This window comes from Ailuropoda melanoleuca, chromosome 7, assembly GCF_002007445.2.
Source record: "Ailuropoda melanoleuca isolate Jingjing chromosome 7, ASM200744v2, whole genome shotgun sequence".
NCBI lineage: Eukaryota > Metazoa > Chordata > Mammalia > Carnivora > Ursidae > Ailuropoda > Ailuropoda melanoleuca.
In genome coordinates, this window is record NC_048224.1 from 29,161,089 (window position 1) to 29,185,308 (window position 24,220).

Consider the following 24,220-nt stretch of genomic DNA (forward strand, 5'->3'; position numbering starts at 1 on the left):
CAGTTCTCTCCAGAAGGAACTACAAACCTCTCTGTCCTATCGTCCCCCCACAAAGAACAAGAAAATTCAGGTGTAGGAGCCCCACTGTGGGCCAGACGGGCCGATGCTTCCCGCCATTGCATTTCATCCTCAGCACCCTGAGAGGCGAATATCAGAATCCCCACTTTAGAGACCAGGACACTGAGGTCAAAGAGAGTGAGGAGCTCGTCCCCTGTCACACAGCTTGTAAGTGGTACACTGGGTATTTCAACAAAGCCTGTCAGACTCTGTGTCCGGGTTTCTCCCACTGCCTCCAGGAAGCATTTCTTTGGAAGCATTCTGGCCTGGAGATTTGCATGTGGGGTTGGTTTGGTTGAAGCTGGACCTCAGGCCTGAGGAGAAAGGACCTCACAGACACATGTCTTCGGTGAATGAATGGCCCATAACCTCCAAGGTGCATCCTTCAAAGGATGTTCTGAGGCCTTTGGTCTGTTAAGTCAGGCAGCATGGATGCCATGCAGGGGAGAAACTGTAGGTTAAGGCAGACTGGGGGAGTATTGTGTTAACCACTGGTTAACCACTTACTAGCATCCAGTACCATGGGAAACAGCGGTAGTTAGCAATGGTGGCCAGCTGGCTGATGCAGGTGGCTTGTCGGTTGTTCCGACCGAAGTCCAGTGTGTGCTCGGCTTGCTGCATGCAGATAGACGGGAGTGCCTTCTTCTGATTTGCAGAAAGGTACCAATAGGGCAGCTGTGGCCCGCGTGACTAGTACAGCTTATACTTCCTTTACAAATTCCCTACTCGTGGCTCATGGATCATCAGCATCACCTGGGAGCTTGTTAGAAATGCAGAGCCTTAGGCCCCACCCCAGACTTCTTGGGTTTGCATTTTGACACGATCCCAGGTGATGCCTATGCACACTAATGTTTGAGAAGCTCTGCACTAGAACATTCCACCAAGGGGCCTGTGCCCTGTGATTCCTTCTGTTCTTGCTTTTCTTTCATTAGGAGTAATGTGGGCTGGGTCCTTTACATCCAGAGCCTGTTTCCACTCAGCTTTGCCATTTTCCTGGGCGTGGCTATATATGTTAATGTCAGCAGGAAGAAAGGACTTGGCTTGAACTAGTCATTCCTCTGGGAGATAGGGCAGACCCAGCTACAGAAGCAGGAAAGCGCAGACTGCAGGTAGAGCTTTTCTGGGAAGAGGTCATGGGCATTGTATGTATTCTGGATGCCAGAAGGTGTGAGGGTTCCTACAGGAGATTGGAACAGGGCAGTGTTTCTAGAAGCATGAAGATGTAGAAAGCCAGCACTGGCATGAGTAAGGGTCCAAAGGTCAAGGACTCCTCTGGAGAAGTGGGGTGCCAGCCCTAGACTCTGTCCTGAAAGCAAGTAGGAGCAAGGCAGAAGCCCAGTCTTGGAGCAGGCCCTCAGGCTGGGCTGGCACGAGGGGTGAGGCAGGGTAGCATTATTCCAGTTGGAGACATGGGACAGCTGCGACATAAGACCTAGAGCAAAGGTCCAGCTTCTTCTTCTTTTTTTTTTATGATTTTTATTTATTTATTTGTCAGAGAGAGAGAAAGAGAGCACAAGCAGGGGGAGCGGCAGGCAGAGAGAGAAGCAGGCAGAGAGAGAAGCAGGTTCCCTGCTGAGCAAGGAACCTGATGTGGGACTCGATCCCAGGATCCTGGGATCATGACCTGAGCCAAAGGCAGACACTTAACCAGCTGAGTCACCCAGGTGTCCCAAACATCTAGCTTCTAAGTTACACCAGCACCCAGCTACCTGGGGGCTGAGGCCTTGAGCTACTACTGATCTCCTGCTCCTTCGGTAGCCCTGACTGAGAGGGGGGTCCAGAGTCTGGGGTGGGGCAGAGCCTGCAGGAGCACCTGGGGAGGTAAGGGGTGGAACATTTGGTCCCAGCTGAGAGCACAGAGGTTGGGAGACATGGTACCAGGCAGGTGGATACTTCATAATTGCCGTTGTCCTCCTTCCTCCCCTCAGTGATTCATCCTTACCCTGCTCACGAAGGCAGGCCAGTGCCCCCCATCTCCCTGGCCCTTGACTTTCTGTTCTTTTCTAATTTGATATTTGTTTTGCCTCTAGGGGCCCAAAGGACCACCTGGACACAAAGGAGAGTTTGGCCTTCCTGGAAGACCTGTAGGTGTCGGTGTTCCTCAGACTGGATTGAGGGGCGGACACGTGGACTAGGGGCTGGGCAGTGGGTTTACCAAGGCATCGCCTGTGGGTTTCAGGGTCGTCCGGGACTGAATGGCCTCAAGGGCGCCAAAGGAGACCGAGGGATCATGATGCCGGTGAGTGACATGACCTCTGTCTCAACCCTGTGCCCCCTGGGGACAGAGCCCCGAGTCCAGTGTCCAGAGGAGGACCGAGAGAGTGCCACATCCAGCGAGTGGGGCTTGCAGACAGAGTCTTTAGGAATGTTTTTCTCCTTCCCCCGTTGCCGCTTCCAGAGATCCTCCAGCCCATCCCGTCCTCCAGCTCACTCTCAGGAGGGTCCCTGTCACTGAAAGCTCCTTCGTGGAACATAAGCTTCCTTGTCCAGACCCAAGAGGGAGGATGGGAGAAAGCAATCCGGGTGTAGTCAGGAAATCTGGTCTCAAATCCTAGTCCTGTGACCCTGGGGTAATATCCCGTCTTCCTCCGTACCCAGTCCCAGGGATTTCGCACATCCCTAGGGCTCAGGAGCTGTTTGTGAGTGCATCTCGAAGGTGGGTCAGCCACTCGGGCAGAGCCTCACAGGATGGCAGACGCTGGGGACCTCAGCAGGGTCCAGAGCCTACAATAAGGAAGCCAACATTTATTGAGCACCTACTCTATGCCAGCCTCCACAAAGTCTACTTTTGTTTGTACCACACTGTCTTTTCTTTGTATGTCCAGAAATCAGAAATGCAATTTTCCTGAAGCTTGCGGGGCCTGGCTCACACCCGTCACGCCCGCTGCAGCTGCTAGGGAAAGCAGGCACTCATGCCTTCACTTAGGATGACAAGCGCAGCTTCCGAGCAGGCCAGACTCCTCATGCCTGTGGTCAGAGCCTCACCCCTCCTGCTGCGAGGTCCTGCTTCAGATCCAGGCTTGGAGAAAAAAACAGTGTGTGGTATTAAGGCCAGGCTGACCTGGCCTTGAAAATAGCTCTGCTATGGCAAGAGTTTTGCATTTATTTTTGCATTTATGAGGCATTCTCCCAGGTACTGTGTCCGTTGAAGGGCCCTCCCCGCCCCACCAGCCCCTCCATACTAGGGATGTGCTGGTGGAGAGGTGGTGGGTCTGTTGGCTGAGCGCGCTGTAGGAATCAGAATCGGAGTTCCGACTGTGTGGCCTTGAGCAGGTCACTTCCCCTCTCTGGGCCTCTGTTTCCATTTGTAAACCAGGGAGACTGCTTGCTCCGCTGCCTCCCCCACGGGTTGCTGTGAAGACGCCATGGGGTCCCGGATATAGTCGTGTCTTGAGAAGTGTCAGGTCTACCTGTGGGAGAAGTTAGTCAACTTTAGAGGACTCTTCTTTTTGCATTGTGTCCTCAAATCCTGGAGAAAATATCCCATGGTGCCTCTGCCCTCACAATAACCTGAACCCGGGAATGGCCTTTCTTCTCCCTTCAGGGCCCACCTGGCTTACCTGGTCCTCCAGGCCCCCCAGGACCTCCTGGAGCTGTGATTAACATCAAAGGAGTAAGTTGGTTGGGGCGGGGGAGGGAGATCTTCAGGGAACAGCAGGGAACGGACCCCAGACTGGCCTAAGCTGGAATGGGGGTTCCTGATGGCCTCACTTCTCTTGTTCTCACTTCGCACAGGCTGTCTTCCCCATACCAGTCCGGCCACACTGTAAAACGCCGGTAAGTAGTGTGCAGTCACTGCCTTACAGACCAGACTTTGGCATAGAAAGCAACCTAGAGAAGGTGATCAGTCTTTGTCTTGAGCCCCTGCAGTCCGTCAATGTCCTCTTTGATGTCTCCTATCACCTACGTATAGACCCTGAAGTAAGTAGCTAGAAGCTTCTAGAAAACACGCCATGGCAATGAAACATACTGGGTCTTCTAAAGGTGCACGTGCTGTCAGAGTGTTTCTTTTAATGCATCAGGAGAGCAGTATCTCGTTATTGTAAGCACATTAGCTTCATGCATGGAACTGTATAGTAAGAAGGATTACAACCCCCCTAAAAGTATCAATGGGAAAATAAAGCAATTCCAGTCAGTGTTCTGTGCATTAGGAACTCTGGGCTAAGACCTACAACTGAGTGTGTGCTGTCCCTTCCCAACTGGTATGTTGCATAGCACACAACCCTGAGAGGCCAGCGCCTTCCCACCCGCTTTATAATGAGCAAGCAAACTGTGACTCAGACAAGCTCACTGACTTGTCCAGGGTCATGGTCCTGACAGAGCCAGGGTCGTCACAAGTCCCCTGGCCACCAGGCAGCAGGTGCAGGCACTGTGACTCCCAGGGGTCAGGCACATGCCTGGTCACCCAGCTAGGCAGCGGCAATGTCACTGAGGTCTTCCCTCTATTAGGAGGGTCCTGTTTCTGTGGGGAAGGCTAGGGAGAGAGGGCCTGTCCCTGTGCACAGACATTAGTCATGAAACGATGTGTGATCACTCTCTCATTCATTCAGCAAGTATTTCTTGAGGACTTGCTGAGAGCTAAGTACTCTGCTGGGCCCTGGAGACACAGGGATAAACTAGACAGGCGGGGCCTCCCTTCTCAGGAGTTGCAAATGACAGTTTACAAAGATTCCTTGAAGTGGGCTCATAATTGATGCTTATTGGGTGTGGTGGTGAGGGTTGGGTCAAAAGCTTTTAAATGATGCAGTCTGGCTGAGTATTTGCCTGGACATCTCTCCGTGTTGAAATTTTGAGGCACCCAAGTCTGCAGCCCAGGGCCCGGGAACTCTGGCCTAGAATGCAGATGATAGGACCCACTAAGACGACCAAGGGGCCTACTGGCTCCCAGATCTCCATGAGGACCACAGCAAGCCAGATCATGTTATGTCGATGGCCTGAAGGGACACCTCTGAGAGATGGCTGCATTCCACCTCCTTCTCATACAGAAGGAGAGACTGTCTGCTCTAGGGCCCCCATGAGTTTGTGCCCGAAGCCCCCCTCCAATAACACAGTTCCAGGTGTCAATGGACCAGCCACTCGACAAACTTGAGATTGTTGTAAAAATGCTACTGTAGTCACCACGAGCCTATGCTAGGACCCTTTGCTGTAGCCATGGCCTCTGGGGTCATGAGGTTCTAGAAAAGAAACCAAAGATGAGCTCAGAGCATTTTTGATGAGTTTTTCATTTCACATTGCCTGGCCGGACACCATGGACATTTCTGGACCAGCTGTCAAAATGGACGCTTGAAAAAGAACTGCTTTCTGTCGTATCCATCATGCCATAAGCCCCTTCTACTTTCAGCCCCTTTCTGACACCACCACAATGTCAGCCCATGTCGGGAGTGCAGGAACCCTATCAGCATAGCCACAAGATATCAGCTTGGCACTGCAGCCTTCATCTGTAGCATTGAAATGTTGTTCCTGGGGTTTCCCATCCATGTCCCCCCAATTCTCTTGGTGACCCCTGAGCAGCTCATGACCCTCTACCCAAAAGTAGGAGGATCCTGCTGCCAGAGGGTCATTTTGATTCCACATATCAACTGGCAGAGAGTGAAATTGGCTATTAAAAGCAGGGTTGCAGGTGGCTCTGTTTTATAGATAAGAAAATGCAGGAATCTGGGAATGAACTAGGAAGGAGTTTTATCTAGGATAACTTGGGTGCCAGACCCTCGACTTGTAATGGGGAGTCTAGAATAGCCCTTCAACCAAATGCTAACCCACCCTTGTTAATTACCACTACCATCATCAGCTCCTGTTGATTACGTGCGTCCTTGATTCTGTGTGGCACCAGAACTCACGTCTGGCCCAGCCTCGTGGCTAGGTACATCACTCCCACGGATGCTTGACCTCTCACATGAATCAGTCCTAAGTCATGAGAAAGGAGGCTAAGAACGCTCAGTTGGCCACGATTTGTTATCTTGAAGCCTTGCGCTTGCCCTTTGCAGAGTTGTTCGGCCAGTAAGTCTCCTCCTGGCCTGGCTGCGTAATGCCGCCGCCCCCGCCCAGTTGAAGGCCTGGTTTGGCTTGTGCAATGAGGGCCGCTGGGGAGCTCAGGGCTTTGGGGGCTCCAGAGCCAAAGAAGGGCCGACTTCATGACACCGTTCCTCCTGCCACATGCCTCCAGGATAGGGGACAGTGGCGTTCTATGGATGCAAACCCCAGGACAGGGTTTGCCCTTTGTGACCTTGGCTCTCTTCCTCTCCAGGTTGACACCACTCATCCTGGGAATTCAGAACTCATCACCTTTCATGGTACAGTTTCCCTTCTTCACCTTATGGTTCTGTGGGAATTTCTAGACCATCATAGCTCTGCAGAAGGTGGTCCCCACTCCCAGTGCTGGGCCTAAGATTCCTGGTTGGGAAGATCTGCTGCATGCGGTGGGAGCAGGGGTTGCTGGGCCAGCACTGTGGGGCTGGGCACTTCTTTTTGGTTTTGTCACACATCTGTATGTTCTGTACATCTTGGCTGGGACTTCCAGCTGGCAGGAAGTACTCCATTTGTCCATTTGTTTGTTCATTTGTTCAGAAAGCATTCACTGAGACCACAGTTCATGGTAGCATCCCATGCATTGGGCTGAGGCAGGTGAATCCTACACCGTTCCTGCCACCCAGGCCCTTAGACTCCATGAGATGGAACTATTTTAAGACTCATGATAATGCAACGTACCAAGACCGAATAGAGGGAAGGGCCGGGGGTTTCAGAAGACCTTTGCTTCAGAGTGTTTTGGACCAGCAGCAGCAGCGTCTGCTGGAAGCATGTTAGAAATGCAGCATGTCAAGCGGCACTGTGGGCCTGCCGAGTCCGAGGCCGCGCCTTAAGCTCCTCGCAGAGACGTATGCACAGTGAAATGTGAGAGGTGCTGGCTCTGGGCGTCTGATTAGTAAGTATCCACAGAGGGCATAGGTCAGGAGACAGGAGCCTGCAGGGGAGGCACTCACTCTGGGTCCCTGTCCCCACACCCCCTGTCACTCTTTTTGTCCCTCTTTTGACTGAGAGGTCTGAACACTTGCCGCTGAAACAGGTGAAGGTTGTTTTTTTCCCACGACTGACCTCTGGCCCTGCTCTGTTGTCCGTGGCCCGCCAGGCAGTGGTCTCCCTGATGATATCTGGCCCCGTGGTTTTTCTGTTGCTTTTGGTTACAGGGTCCAGACGGCTTTCACCCTCCATGCTCAGATCCAGTTCAAGGCTCTCCCCCTGCCCCTGGTGCAAGGTGGACCTTGGGGAGGCAGAGTAGAACTGGATTTGCTGTTTCAGACCCCCAGTGGTTCCCCGTCCTCACAGGCCACTCTGGGATTGATCTCCCCACTGACCCCAGCTGGCGGCATCGTGCCTCTGGTACTCACACCCCTTCCCCCATGCTCAGAAGCCTGAGCCCCCAGCCCCGTCTCTAGGCTCCAGGGTGCTGCTTGGTTGATCTGTCACACCTCATGGGAACTAGGAATGCAGAGATCTAGTGTCTTCCCCACCCGTCAAAGCGAGACAGGGGATTGCTTCCCTTCCCATTGCTGAAGTCCCAGAAGGCTCCCGCCATGCCTGTCCCCCATGTAAAGAGTTGGAGAGAGGGGTGCTTCTGATAAGCCCTGAGGGCTGGTGGTGGGGGGCACGGTTGGCATCCTTCCAGCTTTGTACATGGACTACTTAGCAGCCTTGGTGTCCTCTGAGGGCACTCCTGGGAGCGTCTTCTCCTCCCCTGCACCACCGTGGTGCATAGGCAGAGGTGAGATGGGACGGGGAGCTTGACCAGGTGTTGAGCGTATGAGGCTGCATGCATTCAGCTGTCCGGGAGAGGGTTAACGCAGCCAGTGCTGGGCCCCCACCATGCACTGCTGGCACCTGAAGGTTAGCACTCGCTGCGTCCTGCCTCCAGTTATCCCTAAGTCTGTCTGCCCCCCCAGGGGGCAGAGCTTTGTAAGATGAGGAACTGTGTCTGATGTATCCACCTCTGCTCTCCCCATCATTTAGCAAAGGATTTCATACCTTCACTAGGCCTTCGTGTATTGAGTGGACTTTGCTAAAGGGGCGCAGTGTGAAACTTGTCTCAGAAACATTTTATATAGAATGAAGGTGATTTTCCGTTGTTTTTTTTCTTTCTTTCTTTTTTTTTGTTAAACATATATGTGTTTGGTGGCAGGTGTTAAAGGAGAAAAAGGATCCTGGGGTCTTCCGGGCTCAAAAGGAGAAAAAGGCGACCAGGGGGCCCAGGGACCACCAGGTATTCCAACTACTGTTCTGGATCTTGCCTTTGATTTTTGCTCCTGAGAAATCCAACTGAACCAGAAAGTGAGACACATTATATTACCACCCTGACCACAAGCTCCACAGAGTTCTAGAGAGACCCAGTCATGGGCCACACATACTTGAGATGGAACATTGTCAAGAAAGACCAGTTCCAGTCATTCGTGCTACCTGTGCAAAATGAGGCCCAGAGAGTTCCGGGGAAATGGCCAGGATCCCACAGTGTCTGGGTTGTGGGGGCCCAGCCTAGGACTCATTTCTGTCTCCACATCCAGTGCCCACTCTGTGGGCTAAACCGTTGTGAGGTCACTTCCACTGGGGAATAATGATGGTTGCCAACTTGGAGACTTTTATATATTTATTTTTTTAAAGATTATTTATTTGAGAGAGAGAGTGCGTGCACTAGCAGGGGAAGGGACAGAGAGAGAAGGAAAGAGAGAATTGTCAACCAGACACCCCACTGAGCATGGAGCCCAGTGTGGAGCTTGATCTCATAACCCCGAAACCACAACCTGAGCTGAAATCAAGAGCTGGACACTCAACTGACTGAGCCACCCAGGCGCCCCTGGAGACTTTTATTTTTGAATTTCTGAGGTTATAGTTGTGAATTTTACACAGCATTTCTTTTTCAGGCCCTCCAGTGGACCCAGCCTTCCTGAGACACTTTCTGAACAGCTTGAAAGTGAGTTTTTCTCTATCAGACATTTGGTCTGTGTTTCCAAGTGCTTGGGCTTACGTCATAGACTGCTTCATCTTACTCTTACCGAATGTTCTCCGCTTGCAGGGGGAGAATGGAGACTGGGGGATCAAAGGAGAAAAAGGAGACTCTCATGGTGACTTCTCTGTGTCAGGGCCTCCAGGCCTGCCAGGAAGTCCTGGCACGGTTGTGAGTAGTGACTTCTCCTCACCATCTGCCTCAGTGAGTCACAGCCTTCCCTGAAGCCCCCCAGCGGGACTAGGTAGCTGGAGAGGCAAGGGTCTGTCTCAGCACCACAAGCTGGAGGCAGGACTGAGCATGGGCCTCTCTCCCTCATATTTATTTACTGATGGGGAGGTTGGCTGAGGCCCACGGAGGAAAGGTTGCTGGCCGCGGCCATATGCATCCAGGTAACTTCCAGGTCGCTAACCACACCGCCTTATTCATGTCTATGGTGGAAAATTCGCTCAACCCAAGGAGTTACTGATGGTGAACATATCAGATAATGAAGGCTGAGTGAAGATGAAGGAGATATTTTTAGAGGGGCTGTTTGATTCTTCTGAAATTTCATCAAAGAAGGAGCCCCTAGGTAGGCTTGGTCTTCTTAGGATGCCAAGTTTCTCTCTCACAAGAGAGAAATTCAGGTTATGCCTCCAATGAGATCATGACCCTCAGGCACCCTAAGCAAACTGTGGTCCCAGAGCTCACCATGAGGGTGGGCCCAGCCGAGCCAGGAGACCAGGGGTCCACTTCCACCTCTGCTGCGAATTGGCTTTGACACTTTGAACAAGCCGCATCCCCTCCGTGTGTGTGTTCCCTAATCTGTGAAATGCAGAGTCGGGGCCCTTCTGACTCCAGGGCTTTCTGTTTTGGATGCAGTGACATTAAGCATACTGACTGGGCTACTGTTCTCTAGGTCTTATCCCACCTGAACTGTGCCCGGCATGGAGGATAGCAATATCTATAGCTGGTAGTTACTGCCTTTTTACCAAGACCCTCCTGCAGAAAAGAGCTGGGACCTCTAGAGATCGATGCTGCGTTTTCTCTTCTGTTACTGTGCTCTTGCCTTGACAGGGCCAGAAAGGGGAGAGTGTCGTCGGGCCCCAGGGACCCCCGGGGGCTCCTGGCCTGCCTGGGCCTCCTGGCTTTGGAAGACCTGGATCCCCTGGGCCACCAGGACCCCCAGGGCCACCAGGACCCCCAGCGATCCTTGGAGCAGGTCAGTACCGTGAATGGTGGTCATTTTTCCTGTCCTTGCTGTTGTGCTCAGGGTCAGTCACCGCATCTGAGTGGCATGTCCGAGCCACACTGTGTGACAGAGAGCTATTTCCTGCACAGAGCTTGCTTTCTTTTCTTTTTTTTTAATTGATATGTAATTTACATGCCATAAAATGTACCCATTCCAAGTGTACAGTTCAGTGGATCTTAATATATTCACAAGGTCGTCCAGCCATCTCCTTTCCCTAATTCCACAACATTTTCATCGTCCCCAAAAGATACCCTGCACCAATGAGCCGTCATTCTTTCCCTCCTCTCCCCCCCCCAGACCAGGGCACGCAAAGATGTACTTTCTATCTCTCTGGCTTTGCCTGGCCTGGGCCTGTCCTATCCGTGGAATCGCACTGTATGTGGCCTTCTGTGTCTGGCTTCTTTCCCTCAGCATAACGTGTTCCAGGCCAATCTGTGTCGTAGCGTCTGTCAGCATGTCCTTCCGTGCTCCGACTGAGTAATCGTCCGCGGTGTGAACACACTAGCTTCTGTTGATGCACTCGGCGCCTGACGGACACCCGGGTTGTTTCCGCTTCTCAGCTGGTGGAAATAATGCTGCTGGGAACATTCGCGTGCATGTTTTTGTGTGGACATAGGTTTTCTCCCGGGTGTGTGCTCCTAGGCGTGGCCTTGCCTGGTGGCAGAGATACATGTTCACTCTGTTTCGCTTTTTGAGGACCTGCTAACCTGCTTTCCAAAGTGGCTACCCCATTTTTGCATCCCCTCCAGCAGCGCGGGCAGGCTCCGGTGTCTGCTCGCTTTCACTCACCCTTGTCATTATTCTACCCGTTTTATTCCAGCCAGCACCTGTTCCCGGGAAGTGATAGCTCGCGGTGGTTTTAATGTGCCTTTGCCCAAAGTCTAATGACGGGGAAGTCTTTTCACGTGTGGGTGGGAATTTCTTGGCTGCTTTGTCCACGCCTGGCCCTGAGGGCACTTGAGGACCAGCGTTGATTCTAACCCTCTATAAAAATCTCCCTACCCATAGCTGCCTCACTCCCTCAAACAAAAAGTGGGTGAAGCAGAAGAAAATCTCCTTTTACTGAACATTTACCAAGTGCCAGGCACGCCGCTCGTCATTCTCCTACATCATTCCATGGAAGTCTCACAAAGCCCTTCAAGGAAAGTATTAGCATCTCTATTTTACAGATGAGGAAAGTGAGACCCACAGATGTTTCCAAGGTCGCACGCCTAACCAGGGGCACCGACGGGGTGCAGACCCAGATCGGCGTAGCTCCGAAGCCTGTGTTCTTCCTACTGGGCCCCTGGTAGAAAAGCAGGCATCGTAGCATGAACGTGTCACTTTTGTTGCTTGCACTGGCACGAGTCGTGTGTAGTGGAAGGACCCCTGGGAAGGAAAGTGTTGGGGGCATCGGGGAGAACTTTATAAGAAGTGACTTAGGGATTGGGCCTTTCACTTAGTCTTGGATTTTTTTTGGCTGCAAGTGATAGAAATGTAACTCAAACTAGCTTAAGCAGAGAGAAATTTATTGGATGTGAAGAAGGAGGTGAATCATTCTTTGTGGGAGGGACCGACCTACAGCAGGACCTCAGACACAGCCAGAACTGGGGACTCAACCCCTGTGAGGACTCTATGGCCAGCTCCTGTTTCGGCTTCTCTCTGTGCACTAGCTTCACGTTCCTTCACCACAGACCACATCCCCTGCACGGTGGGAAATATGGTTACTGACAACTCAGACTTTCCACGGCCAGCTAGAAATCTTGGCCTTCTTTCTCGGTTTTAGTTTGAAAGGTCCTGGGGTGGAGAAGTCCTAGGGAAGAATTCTGACGAACGTGTCCCGGCCCAGATGCCCAACCTTGGGCCAGTCACCTGTGGCCAGAAGGCGGGACCGCATGAGAACATGACCAGGCCTTCTGACTCCAAGTAGAGGGGAGGGGAAGCTCTCAAGAGAAGGTGAGGATCCTGGTCCCACCAAGAAAGAAGGTGCCAGGCAGATAAAACCGTAGGTGCCAACATAACCTTGGGGGATAAGCAGGAGTTGCAGGAGGAAGAAGGGCATTGCAGGGTGCAGGGAATCTGTCGTTCATAGCATCTCCACGTGAGATGCTGCCCAGGGCTCCTCGCTCCACTGACTAAGGGCTGCCCTCACGTAATGCGCGGCCATCCACAGCTTACAAAATGTTCTCCTATCAATTAGCCCATTGAATCTTCCCAGCGACCCTGGGAGGGAGAGGAAAGGGATATTACTGGACAGCTCATTTCATGGATGAAGACACTGAGGCTCAGAGAGGTTGGGAGACTTGCTCAAGGTCACAAATACCAGTAAAGGCTTGGCTGGGGTCCAAATCCAAGTCCTCCAACCATGCTGTCACTAGACATTCGGCACCTATGTAATGATTTTCAAGTCCTATGTCAGAATTGCGGACTTACTTGCACCTGAAAATCTCATAGAAAAATTTTACTGCAACATGCAAAAACATCCTCAACTGCCGAGAGCTTTGCAGATCTGGGGGGCATGGGGGTTGGAGGTGCAGAAGGAGAGCACGGGCACGTGCATTTTTTTAGGGAGGAGGGCACTGAGTCTTCAAACACTGCGAACCTCTGGCTGGATGCTGTGCAGTTTGTGCAAGGCACACCCCTAGTTTCGATCTGTCCTCTGTTCTCACCACAGCCCAGGAAAGAGGAAAGGCTGGTTTACATTTCACAGGTGAGGAAGCAGGGGTGCAGGGAGCTTGTTGTTTCCCCGAGATCACACGGCTGAGAAACGACAGTCCATGTCTCCTGGTCCCAAGGCCAAGGCTCCCGTTGCTGTTACCGCACTACCTTGCCCTGCTTCTGCAGCCCAGCATCTTCTCTTCCTCTTTCTGAGCCTGCTTCCTCTGTCCAGTAGTTCCCTGCTTGTCTCTAGGCTGAAGTAACATGCATGAGTCAGGACATTTTGGGAAACCCCACTCAGACTGACCTGTACAAACAGCAGAAACAACAGGAATTCGTTCACTTACAAAACTGCAAAGTCCTAGTGTGGCTTCATCCAGGGCTACTGTCAAGAATCCCAGCTCTTTCCCAAGCCTGTCAACGTGGCTGAGTCCCTGCCCGGGCCCCCCCCCCCCGCCGCCCCGGTACAGTTGCAAGGCGCAGTGCTCTTCTGGGGCCTTCTGAACAGGGCTGTGAATGCTCCCCTCGGTGGCCAGCCAACATCTGAGGCCTTTTGCAGAGAGTGTACCTTTTTGTAACTCCTCTTTTCTGCTTTGTCTTAGCTGTGGCCCTTCCAGGCCCACCCGGCCCTCCAGGACAGCCCGGGCTTCCCGGATCCAGAAACCTGGTCAGTGTTATTATCGGTGTGCGGTCCTCCTTCTGCTCTCGGTGGGTTTCCTTAGAACTTCAGCCATAGTGTGTAGGGGCTGGCCCACCTTTTAGGTAAGAATTAGGCCTCCATGACCAGAGAATTGGAACAAATTCCACATACAGAGGGTATTTATGATCTCTTTAGGTGACTTACCAAGTAAAAAGATACAGAACACAAAAGCATTTCTGACTTCGCTCCACTTCTAATCCTTAATTGACTAAGCTATCACAAGACCCGATTCGATTACATCCAAAAACATAGGCCCCAGGGGGTCAACAGGATCACAGCAGGCCCCGTGCTGGTCAGATCTCCCCTGCGTGTTCCGCCTTCTCTCTCCTGCCCAGGGATATCTCTCGTACATTCATTGCCCCGCACACCATGGGCACAGAGTGTAGCCCTCGAGATTATTACGATGCACGGGAAGAGGGACTAACAACTCACAAGGATGTCAGGAGTCCTGGGAACGCTCTGGGAGCTTGGCTGGATTTTAGCTGGAAAATGTGGCAGCCAAGGGAGAAAACCATCCAGCGGCTGACAGAATGTTGATATCTGGCGCCTTCGGGGCATGTCTAAGCCATTTCGATGCACAAAGTCATTATTTTCAACGCTAGGTGAAAATTAACTTTTCATGATCTTTCTCAGTTGAGATGAACAATAAAAGCTCTCTTGGCCGCTATTTCTCGGAGGTGTGATGCTTTTCCGTAGATTTTGGTAGCTTTGTGGCTGCTCCTGGATGTGCCGAGCTGGATGGCTAATGTGTGGCCATTTTCTAGACCAAGAAATTACAGACCCCCACTGCCTCTCGTGTATTTAGTATTACAACTACCCAGCTGGGCAACACAGATTCAAAACCTAAGTAGAATTGCTCACAGGCTTGCGTTTCTTATTCCAAATGAAAACAAACGCGACACTCTTTAAGGAACAGCAGGAGTTAAACACATGTAACTATGTCAGGGCCACCGAGCGGTCACACAGATGCAAGTGGCAAAACGTCCCCATGGTTTTGCTAATACCGAGACCCAAGAAAGACAACTCTGTGTGCAGTTTCTGACTGGCTCTGTGCTCCTGGGAGATCATCTTCCTGTTCTCATTTATTTATTACAGTTCAGATTTGTGCTCCAAGCTAATTGGTGTGTTTGTTTCCTCATAAAGAATGTCCTTTGGCTATTAATGAAGTTACATATGGCTCTAAGGCACAAAGAGCCTTTTCACTGGCTGTTGGGGGATGGCTCCCGCTTGAATGCGCGACGGCCGGTTTTTCAAATCATGCCGCCGCTCTATCGATAACGGCACTGTTGGGAATGGAAAATCTTCTGACAGGTTACGGCATTTAGCACCATGGATGACATGTTGCAGAAGGCACATTTGGTTATTGAAGGGACGTTCACCTACCTGAGGGACAGCACCGAGTTCTTCATTCGGGTCCGCGATGGTTGGAAGAAACTACAGGTTAATTCTTAAGCTTCTTTTTAACAAACTGCCTCCAAAGACCCTCTAAAAAATTATAATCTACCCCTGGAGATGCCATTTTTCTGTTTGGAAAATAGGCTAACAATCTCTAGTTGATGTTTCACTTTCAACATATTATTTCCTTTCAGCTGGGAGAACTGATCCCCATTCCCGCCGACAGCCCACCGCCCCCCGCGCTCTCCAGCAACGTGAGTAGTTGCCCTGCCTTACTTCTCGCTCCTTCCCTCATCAGCATCCACGAAGTCCCCCTTGGTGTCCAGAACCAAGCTCTCCAAACTCTGGCCAGCCAGCTCTGCATGGTTTAATGTCTGGCGGAAGGCCAGAAATGACCCAGTGCCAACAGAATGTTCTCACAGGAGAGCAGAAGAAGAACTGGACCCAGAGGCTGGAGACTTGCTAATTCCATGTTGTAGCTGAATCCTCTTGGGCAATGGGCTTCCAACCCCTCTTGGCCTCCGTTTATTCCCCTGTGAAATCACGGTTGGCATACGAGATCTGGAAGAGCCCTTTACTTTTTGCACTCTGAGACTTCTTTGCCTTATAAGAACATTGGCAACTTCCATTGTCCATTTTTCGGCCCTACAGCAACCCTTTGAGGCAGGTCTTGCCATCTGCACCCTGCCATTCGGGAAACTGAGGCTCTGAGCTGCTGACTGCTCTATGAAGTGAATGAGTTGGCTCTAAGACACGGGTCTCGCACTTCCTCGGTTCAGTAGCTCACTGTAAAAGATTGGGGACTGTCCCCTCCCTTCCTGAGCATCATGTCTTTGTGGGGGGTGGGGGGGCATGAAACTCCTGTCAGACGACTTGAAGTATCACACTTGCTCCTCGGTGTACCCCGAGGAACAGACTGGATGCTTATTCAGGACCGTTTGTTTTCCTCTTTTATGTAACAGCCACATCACCCTCTGCCTCCGCTGACGCCTCTTTCAAGTGTCAGTTATGAGAGGCCTGCGGTAAGTACGGTTCATGCATTTTCCCTGCAAATGCCGCGTGCGTGTCTACTGTGTGCTCGCCCTGTGCTTGGAGCACGGTCCCTACCCTGAGAGCCACAGAGACTAGCAAGAGGGGCAAACCAAAAAAACAGGTAGTTACAATAGTTGCTAAGTCATCGGGGTGAGGCGCTCATGGTGCTGGCGGTGCAAGGAACATCAAAGAATCCTATCTTCTTTAGAGGAGGGAGCCTCTGAACTCAGACCTAAAGGAGAGTTGAGACCAGGAGAGAGCCAGGTGGGAGGGAGACAGTGGGCATATTCGAGGCAGAAGGGATTTGGAACAGAGGGAGGCAAGGGGAAGCACTGGGGTTTCGTGTAACAGCAGGTACTTCAGTCTGGCTGAAGAGGCAGGTGTTAAGGCCGAGAAGGGAGAAGTTTAGTTGGCAGAGGGCAAGCTAAGGGCTTTCACCTGTTCCAGCCCACAATGAAGAGCTACTGAAGGGTCTTAAACAAGAAAAGGGTCTCTAAGATTGGCGTTTCAGAAATGACCTTGGTTACAGTGTCCAGATAGATCGGAGGGGACAGGCCCTAGGTCCCAAACACAGTTAGGTGGCTGTTGTATTCTTTGAACCAGGATCACAGCAGTGAACATGTAGAAAACTAAGATTGGAGAGAAAATAAAAAGGCAGGAGTGACAGATTTGGTCTGCGGTATGGATATGGGGCCGTGAGGTGAGGAAGGTCAGGAATGATGCCCAAGTTTCTGCTTGCATAATTGAGTGGTGCTGGTTTCCTTCCTGAGGGTCATTTTGTTGCCAGAATTAAAACTCTTGACTCTTTTCCTTCGCCAGCTTAAGTGAAGATCTTGTTCAGATAATCGCAGGAACCTCCTGACACTTACTAGCAGGATGTCCCACGGGGCCTGTGGGACTCCTGTCCCTGCTCTTCGTCTGCTCCAGTGCAGAGAAGTTTCTGCAAGGCTCTTTCTTCCTGCCTCCTTCCCTCCACCTCCATCCCAACACACACACACACACACACAGGTCATGTCCACAAAGCTCGCACACCACTTTGGGTTGCCGTGGCACTGATTGTGGCCCCAACTGCAGGTGATCTTACGGCTGCAGAGCCCGGTACTACCTGGCTTAGGTCAGGGTCTGGGGAGAGGTCATCTACACAGGTCATCTTGGGCTCACCGCGCACTCCCAGCCAAATCAAACGTAGCCAAGAAAGTGAGATTGAATGGCCTAAGGCCACTCTTTCGGGCGAGTGTCTTGGGGGCATTTTCAAAGAACAAGCCTGGGCTCGCACGGCAAATGTGTTTTCTGTGGTTTTGCCACTCGTCAGGCAGGACCTCATCCGGGCCACAGTGAGTCTGGGGTACCCGTAGGGTATGTGAGTGGAGGCCGCCCACAGGGAGTTGGATCGGGGGCCTGGTCTATAGTTGCAGACCTGGGAGTCTTCCACCGGGCCATGGTAAGGGTGAGGGGGTGGTAGGACTCCCAAAAGAGAGTCTGCACACTGAGCAGAGATTGGAGTGCAAGGAGCAAAAGCAGAAAGGAACCGATGGAAGAACCATGAGAATGAATAGAAGCCATAGCCCAAGAGGAAGAAAGAATGCCAAACAAGGCAGAAGCCAGCAGTGTCAGATGCTGCCGAGAGGTCCATCAAAAGAACAAAACGGTGTCCTCCAAATTTAGAAGCCAGAGAAGAGCATATCTGGGGCAGGGAGGGTTGTGAACGAGATCCAGGTGCTTGAGGAATAAATGGAGGTGAGATGAGGAAAGAGAGAAGCATGTGGAGATAACCCTTCCAAAAGCTCAGCCATGAAGGGAGAAGTTAGGGCAGCAGCTGAAGGATTTTTAAAATAGTATCTTATAAATGCTAAAGTCATAAGTATTTTGTAGAAAACTTGGACAGTAAATAAAAAGAATGGAGAAGGAAACAGTAAATCCCTGATAACTTTACCAAAACTACAACCATCCCCCAGATCACCCTTTTAACATTTGATTGTTGAAACAGTATTGTCTTCATAAAAATGGTAGTATATTCATTGTTAAAAATGTCCCGGCCCTTAGAGACATACAGATGTGAGAGCACAAAGCCCCCAGTCTCACCATTCAGAAACAGCCATCATTCCAGACATCTCTTTATGGATCTTTGTAAAAAAGGAGAGGTGGAGATGGGTGGGATTGGAGACCTGCACGCACCTGTCACCCTCCCTAGGTGTCCCCTGGTATGGGGACGCCATCCTCTGGTGAGCACCCTTGGGTGTAGCCACCAAAAGCTTGCTGGTTGGAGGATGATGAGACCACAGGGTCTTGTCCCTCAGGTGCTGTCCGCAGCTCCATGGGAGGGAGGAAGACAGAGCTGGTGTGTGGGGCTGGAAGTCTGGCGGCCTGAAAGTGGTTGGGTGAGGGAGCAGCGTGGGGCAGCCCCCTCCCCATCCTCAGGCTGCTGCTGGGAGGGCTGCAGGGGAAGCCTCGTCTCAGGTGGGGAGCAGGGGGTGTGCTTGAGCTGGACCTCTAGCTAGTGTGGTGATACAGGCAGAACCAGGAATGAATAAACAGGAGGAGACTGGGAGGTATGGCATGCATGGGGTCTCTTCTCTTCAAAATGGGGAAGGAAAGAGGTGGTGAGATGGGGAAGAATATCCCGAGAAGTGCAGTGACTGCATGGGCGGTTTGGATGTTGTGGTTCATGGTGAGCTCTGCCCACCTGGCCGGACCCTTGATGAGCCAGAGAATGACAATATGGTGACCTTTGGTGTGGGGCCTTGGTGCCGGGGACATTCAGACCAGAGAGGCAGTGCAGACCACCTCCTGCCTCACCCCACAGGGCTCATTTCACGTCTTTTGGTTTAAGATGTCTTGAAATATTTTTTTTCTGGAGACTTGGACCTAGGGTCTGCCCCAGCCCTCCCCAGCTTTCTGCTGGTGAGGGCAAAGTCACTCCTGAGGTGACGTCGAGGAGGGAGAGGGCTATTCCTGGACACGTGCCACAGAATGTATTCTACACGGCACAGCACGAAGGCCGGGAGAGGGATGGGTTTGGGGAGAGAACGTGTGGGAGAAAACAGACTATGGAAGGACTTTTATTCTGGCTGCTGCCCAAGGTGGCAGGAATGTGAGGCTCGAGTTACTGTGTGACCCCTAGTTTCTAAAAGGGTCTACCCGGCAGTCTTAGCAAGAAATGTCATGACCTTCTCCTTTCAGTGCCTTTTCTTCTGGCCCCTCATGATCAGCCCCAGGCCTACTCGGGCGGTAGAGGAAAGGGCAAGGCCAGATAGCTTTCTGTAGCTCTGGGATCCAGTACCAAAGCTGGCTTAAAACCCTCTTGGAAGCTGAACCAGGGAAGACCCAGGAGTCTCCAGCAAATGGCCTGCACACTGGATTCAGATCTCTGAAGTGCTTTATTTTGTTTTGTTTTCTCCTGCACGGAAGACACTGCCACCATCTAGAGTGGTTCAGAGGGCTGAAGCCTGCTGCTTGGGCTCCGAGCTCTCCTGCCCAGAGACCAATGAGACCACCTGTAGCACCTTCCGGCCCAGGAAGTCCAGGGTCTTACTAGCAACCTGAGATGAGTATGCGGGTTGGAGTTTGCTTCTAACTCTTTTAACTTACTTTTCTCAGCTGCACTTGGTTGCTCTGAACACGCCATTTTCTGGGGACCTTCGAGCTGATTTTCAGTGCTTCCAGCAGGCCCGGGCTGCGGGGCTGTTGTCCACCTACCGGGCCTTCTTATCCTCCCATCTGCAAGACCTCTCCACAGTTGTGAGGAAAGCAGAGAGATACAGCCTTCCAATCGTGAACCTCAAGGTAAACATAAACAGTGTTCCCATTGTCTCCTGGAGGCACTGGTCTCCACAGGGACCGTAGGCAGCTGCCACTCCCTGACATCATCAGAAGCGTGCTAGTTCCAGACCCGGCCTGTCCCTGATTAGCTCTGTGGCTGCGTGGGTCAGTTGAACCTCTCTGTGCCTCGGTTTCCTGATATTTACCATGGCCCTTCCTGCTTGGACAGTAGACTCTTAGAGCAGACAAGTACAAAGCGCTTTATATCCATTATCTTCATAGACACTTCCAATAAAAGAGGGAGTTATCCTTTCCTCAGATTGTCAGTGTGGGAACTGAGGCACAGAGGGAGAAAGGAGTTTGCTGGAAGCCACTAGAAAACAGAAGTCAGGTTCTTGACACCCAGTCCGGGACTCTCCGTTCCACCCGAGGCTGCTCTCAGTAGGGCATTGGCTAGATGGCACCAGAGAAGAACTGGTGAGCACTGGTCCCAGAGCAGAGCCACATTGTCCTGCTTCCTACTTTGGTCCTCTCGGCACATCTAAGCTGCTAAAACCTGGCAGATATTTCTCTGCCCCCTTTTGCTGGCAAGGCAGGGCCTCGTAGGATCCCTGTTCCACCATGGAAGTAGCCGGCTCCTTTAAGGCCACAGAGGGACAGCTCTGTCACTGTTCACACACATCCTGGATCCTGACCTCTCACCGTATCTCACAGATACTTCTAGACCCTTAAGTTCCTGTGACCCCCGTGCTCCAATTTGGTACCTCGAGGCTAGCAAGTTCCATCTGGACCCCACACCTGGCCCTTTCTGTCTCTTTCCCTAAGGTTCCGTTCTGCCACATTCACCCACTCACATGACTGCTATTCTTGGAATACAAATAACTGAAGGGAACTGGGCTCCTTCAGGAAAAGGAGTGAGAGAGGCGTCTCCCTCTCACCTACAGTAGAGAGCGGCACATTCCCTGGCACAAATTTGAAGTTTGGTATATATGTAGAAAATTTTTAAAAATAAAAATTAGGGGCACCTGGGTGGCACAGTCGTTAAGCGTCTGCCTTCGGCTCAGGGCGTGATCCCGGCGTTATGGGATCGAGCCCCACATCGGGCTCCTCCGCTGGGAGCCTGCTTCTTCCTCTCCCACTCCCCTGCTGTGTTCCATCTCTTGCTGGCTGTCTCTCTCTGTCAAATAAATAAATAAAATCTTAAAAAATAAATAAATAAAAATAAAAGTTAGTAAAGATCTAAAACATACTTTTGATGGACAGGAGCCTTTATATACCTAGAATAAGAGAAATTACCTCAAGAAATAAGCTATAAAACCAAAAGGTTCAAGGATGGATTGTAAAATCAAACCGCAAATGTCTCCTGAGCCCCGCTCTGTCCAGGCCCTGGGATGGGGGCTGGTGGCTTTGACATGGGGTGGCCTGTCGGCCTTGAAGAATGAATAAATAGTCCACTAGCAGGCCCACAGCACAGTGACTTCAATGCGGCATTTCTATCTCCACAGGGCCAAGTTCTTTTCAACAATTGGGACTCAATTTTTTCTGGCCACGGAGGTCAGTTCAATACGCATGTTCCAATATACTCCTTTGATGGCCGAGACGTGATGACGGATCCCTCTTGGTAAGCAGGGGGTACGCCCTCAAAGCAGGTGGTGTGATAGACCGTTTTAGGAGACGTTCTAACAATGGGATGCTCTTACCAGCTGCCCCTCTGGGCTGTTGCTGGCCCGGAGCCTCAGTGAGGCCACTGAGGGCCGTGAGAGAGCCCCAGCTTTGCAGCCAGGAGACCTGAGGCCAGACCTTAATAAGGGACTTTTCACGCTTCCTCCACTCCTTGAGCCTCAGCTGCCTCACTGCGAAATGGGCAAGATAACCATCTCTGTACACAGGATTGCTGTGAGCATAAAATGATAGGTGTGAGAACATCTAGCACGCAGTAGGCACTCGGCAAGTGGTTAGGAGTGCTGTTCTTGGCGATCCTGTGACCCTGTGCTGTGAGCTGTGCTCTAATTCTTGGGAAACGGTACATGCTATTAAGATCAAGACAACTTGGTTGGGGTGCCAGGGTGGCTCAGGAGGTTGAGCGTCTGGCTCTTGATTTCGGCTCAGGTCTTGATCTCAGGGTCATGAGTTCAAGCCCCTCACTGGGCTCCACGCTGGGCATGGACCCTACTTAAAAAAATAATAAATAAATAAAAGATTAGAATGACTTGCCAAAGCTTTCCTCAATGTCTACCCTATGTCAGGCCCGATGCCCACCCAGAAGGCATAATAATAAGCTACATGACCCCAAACCTTTACAAGGCTCACTGAGGACAGTCACCAACTAGCTACAGTTCTAGACAGACACTGTAATTGTAAAATGGAGAAACAGATAATGATGATGGGAGCACAAAGGAAGGATTTATCTTTATTTGGGGCTGACAGTCAAGAAGGCTGCCTGTAAGAAGAGGCATTTAATGGACTTTGAAAGACCATAAGGAATCCCTGGTCTGAAAATGAAAGAGAAGCCACTCCAGACTAAGGGACCTTGTGAGCAAAGGCTCAGAGTCACAAAAGCAGAGAGTGTGGTCTGAGAACAGGTACAAGCTGGGTGGGGTTGGAAGACAGGGCGTTCAGCCAGTTGGAAAGGGTGACGTTCCCAGTGGTGGGGTCAGACCATGAACGGCTCAGGAATTGGACCTGATTCATGACTTATGTCAATTTGTTCTTCAATGAGGTACGCCACGAAGAACCAAGATCTCGAAAGTAATGTGGCACAATTCATTTGCAGGCCCCAGAAGGTCATTTGGCACGGCTCCAGCCCCCATGGAGTGCGTCTTGTGGATAACTACTGTGAAGCGTGGCGAACCGCTGACATGGCAGTCACAGGACTGGCCTCCCCACTGAGCGCAGGGAAGATTCTGGACCAGAAAACTTATAGCTGTGCTAATAGGCTCATTGTTCTGTGTATCGAAAACAGTTTCATGACAGATGCCAGGAAGTAATGACCTTCCAATGATTCTTAAGAGTTTTCCAGTTTTTCTTATGTGAAGAGTTGACACTGAAATCTAAAAGGTTTAAATGTTGTAAATATTAGTTTTTTATTACACATTCGTCACAACAGCAACCAAAGAAAACATACCTCAATACACTCAAAACTGAAGACATAAAGGACTCAGATCACAAATAAAATCTGATCCATCTCTTGGTGCTAGATTCTGCAGGAGACCCTGTGCAGTGTGAACACATCCCAGCACGGTTAAGAGCGAGCTGAAAACAAAGGCCTTGGCATTCTGCCCACTGCATCCTTCAGAAAGTGATTTCCTCCTTTAACCATTGTTGCTGAGTGTAAGATGTCCTTCATGTTTTCTCACAAAGTCAGTGTTTAGACATGTTCCCCTATCTAAGTTATGTGCCGACCGAAAGCTTTATTCTTCATGCATCCATAATATACACCCGTCCTTGACTGTTCATACAGGGAGACAGAACTGCTCAAATGATCCCACTTGTATTTTCTGATATTACCAGACTTTAATGTGTATTTCCTAAAATATTATTGCCATCATGCTTTAGGAGTTTGATATTTTTACACAGTCATAGTTTAGTATGGCATCTGTTTATATAACTGACTTGCTGGAAAAGTTTAAACTCCAAATGGTCTGAAGCTAGATAAGAAATAGAGCCTAATGGCTACCTTTCCCTTGGCGGCCCTTCCCCCACCCCCACCCCTACCCCCACCCCCTGATTTCATGACTTCCATGGGGCAACTCTCGAACTCCAACTGCCGTTGAACCAACAGGTTCATGAGGATAAGTTTTCTGAGACGCATCTATCTTCGTGCTGTATACTTTGATTTTTTTTTTCCATGTAAGTGAACATAAAAACCTCTTTTCCAGGCACTTTCTTCTGTTTGACTCTTTGCCCCTGGTTCCTTTATTCTCCACCACTGATGTGGACGCGGCGCTGGGGCGGGTGTGCTCGCGCTGCGGCTGCGACACAGCCCTCGGGAGATGATCGGAGAACAGGAGGCTTTCCCGTCATGCCCCTGCGTGCCTGCCTGTTGTCTTGCCCTTGGTGGGGCAGCATGGGGTGGGCAGGAGAACCGCAGCAGGGGAACCACGGTGAACTGTGCCTGTGCCACACGTGACCTTGGGCAAGCCTGCCTTGTTCTTTCAAGGAGGTGGGGACAAAAGAACCCTAATATCAGCTCCCGGTTATTAAACATCAGCCTTATTATAAGGCCCATTTACCTTACTTAATAACCCTGCAAGGTAGGTATTTTCACCTCCACTTTACAAATGAAAAAAAAAAGTCAAGGCTCAGGAAGTCACTTGTTCCAGGTCACCTAGCTGGTGGGTGGTAGGGCTCCTTTCAGACTCGGTCTGTGTCAGCTCCTTGCAAGGAGCCCCTGCACGAGGCTGCCTGTCTGCTCCCTGCA

At 51.1% G+C, this 24,220-nt stretch overlaps 1 protein-coding gene across 4 annotated transcripts in view; it reads left to right on the forward strand.

The window, feature by feature from the left end:
- The window catches only part of COL15A1 (collagen type XV alpha 1 chain), a 100,627-nt gene extending 77,311 nt beyond the window's left edge, over positions 1–23,316 (forward strand). For 2 of the 4 annotated variants that reach the window (XM_034664189.1, XM_034664187.1), the window contains 16 exons: positions 2,088–2,141; positions 2,237–2,296; positions 3,602–3,670; positions 3,793–3,834; positions 6,302–6,347; positions 8,228–8,308; positions 8,964–9,013; positions 9,116–9,250; positions 10,103–10,247; positions 13,517–13,581; positions 14,926–15,054; positions 15,204–15,263; positions 15,972–16,031; positions 19,639–19,824; positions 21,306–21,421; positions 22,574–23,316. In XM_034664189.1, the coding sequence (XP_034520080.1) occupies positions 2,088–2,141; positions 2,237–2,296; positions 3,602–3,670; positions 3,793–3,834; positions 6,302–6,347; positions 8,228–8,308; positions 8,964–9,013; positions 9,116–9,250; positions 10,103–10,247; positions 13,517–13,581; positions 14,926–15,054; positions 15,204–15,263; positions 15,972–16,031; positions 19,639–19,824; positions 21,306–21,421; positions 22,574–22,787 (1,512 nt within the window). In that variant the 3' untranslated portion in view covers positions 22,788–23,316. The remainder of the gene's footprint in view (positions 1–2,087; positions 2,142–2,236; positions 2,297–3,601; positions 3,671–3,792; positions 3,835–6,301; positions 6,348–8,227; positions 8,309–8,963; positions 9,014–9,115; positions 9,251–10,102; positions 10,248–13,516; positions 13,582–14,925; positions 15,055–15,203; positions 15,264–15,971; positions 16,032–19,638; positions 19,825–21,305; positions 21,422–22,573) is intronic. The other 2 variants (XM_034664188.1, XM_011219326.3) reach the window with 2 other exon arrangements.
- Positions 23,317–24,220: the final 904 nt, after the last annotated feature.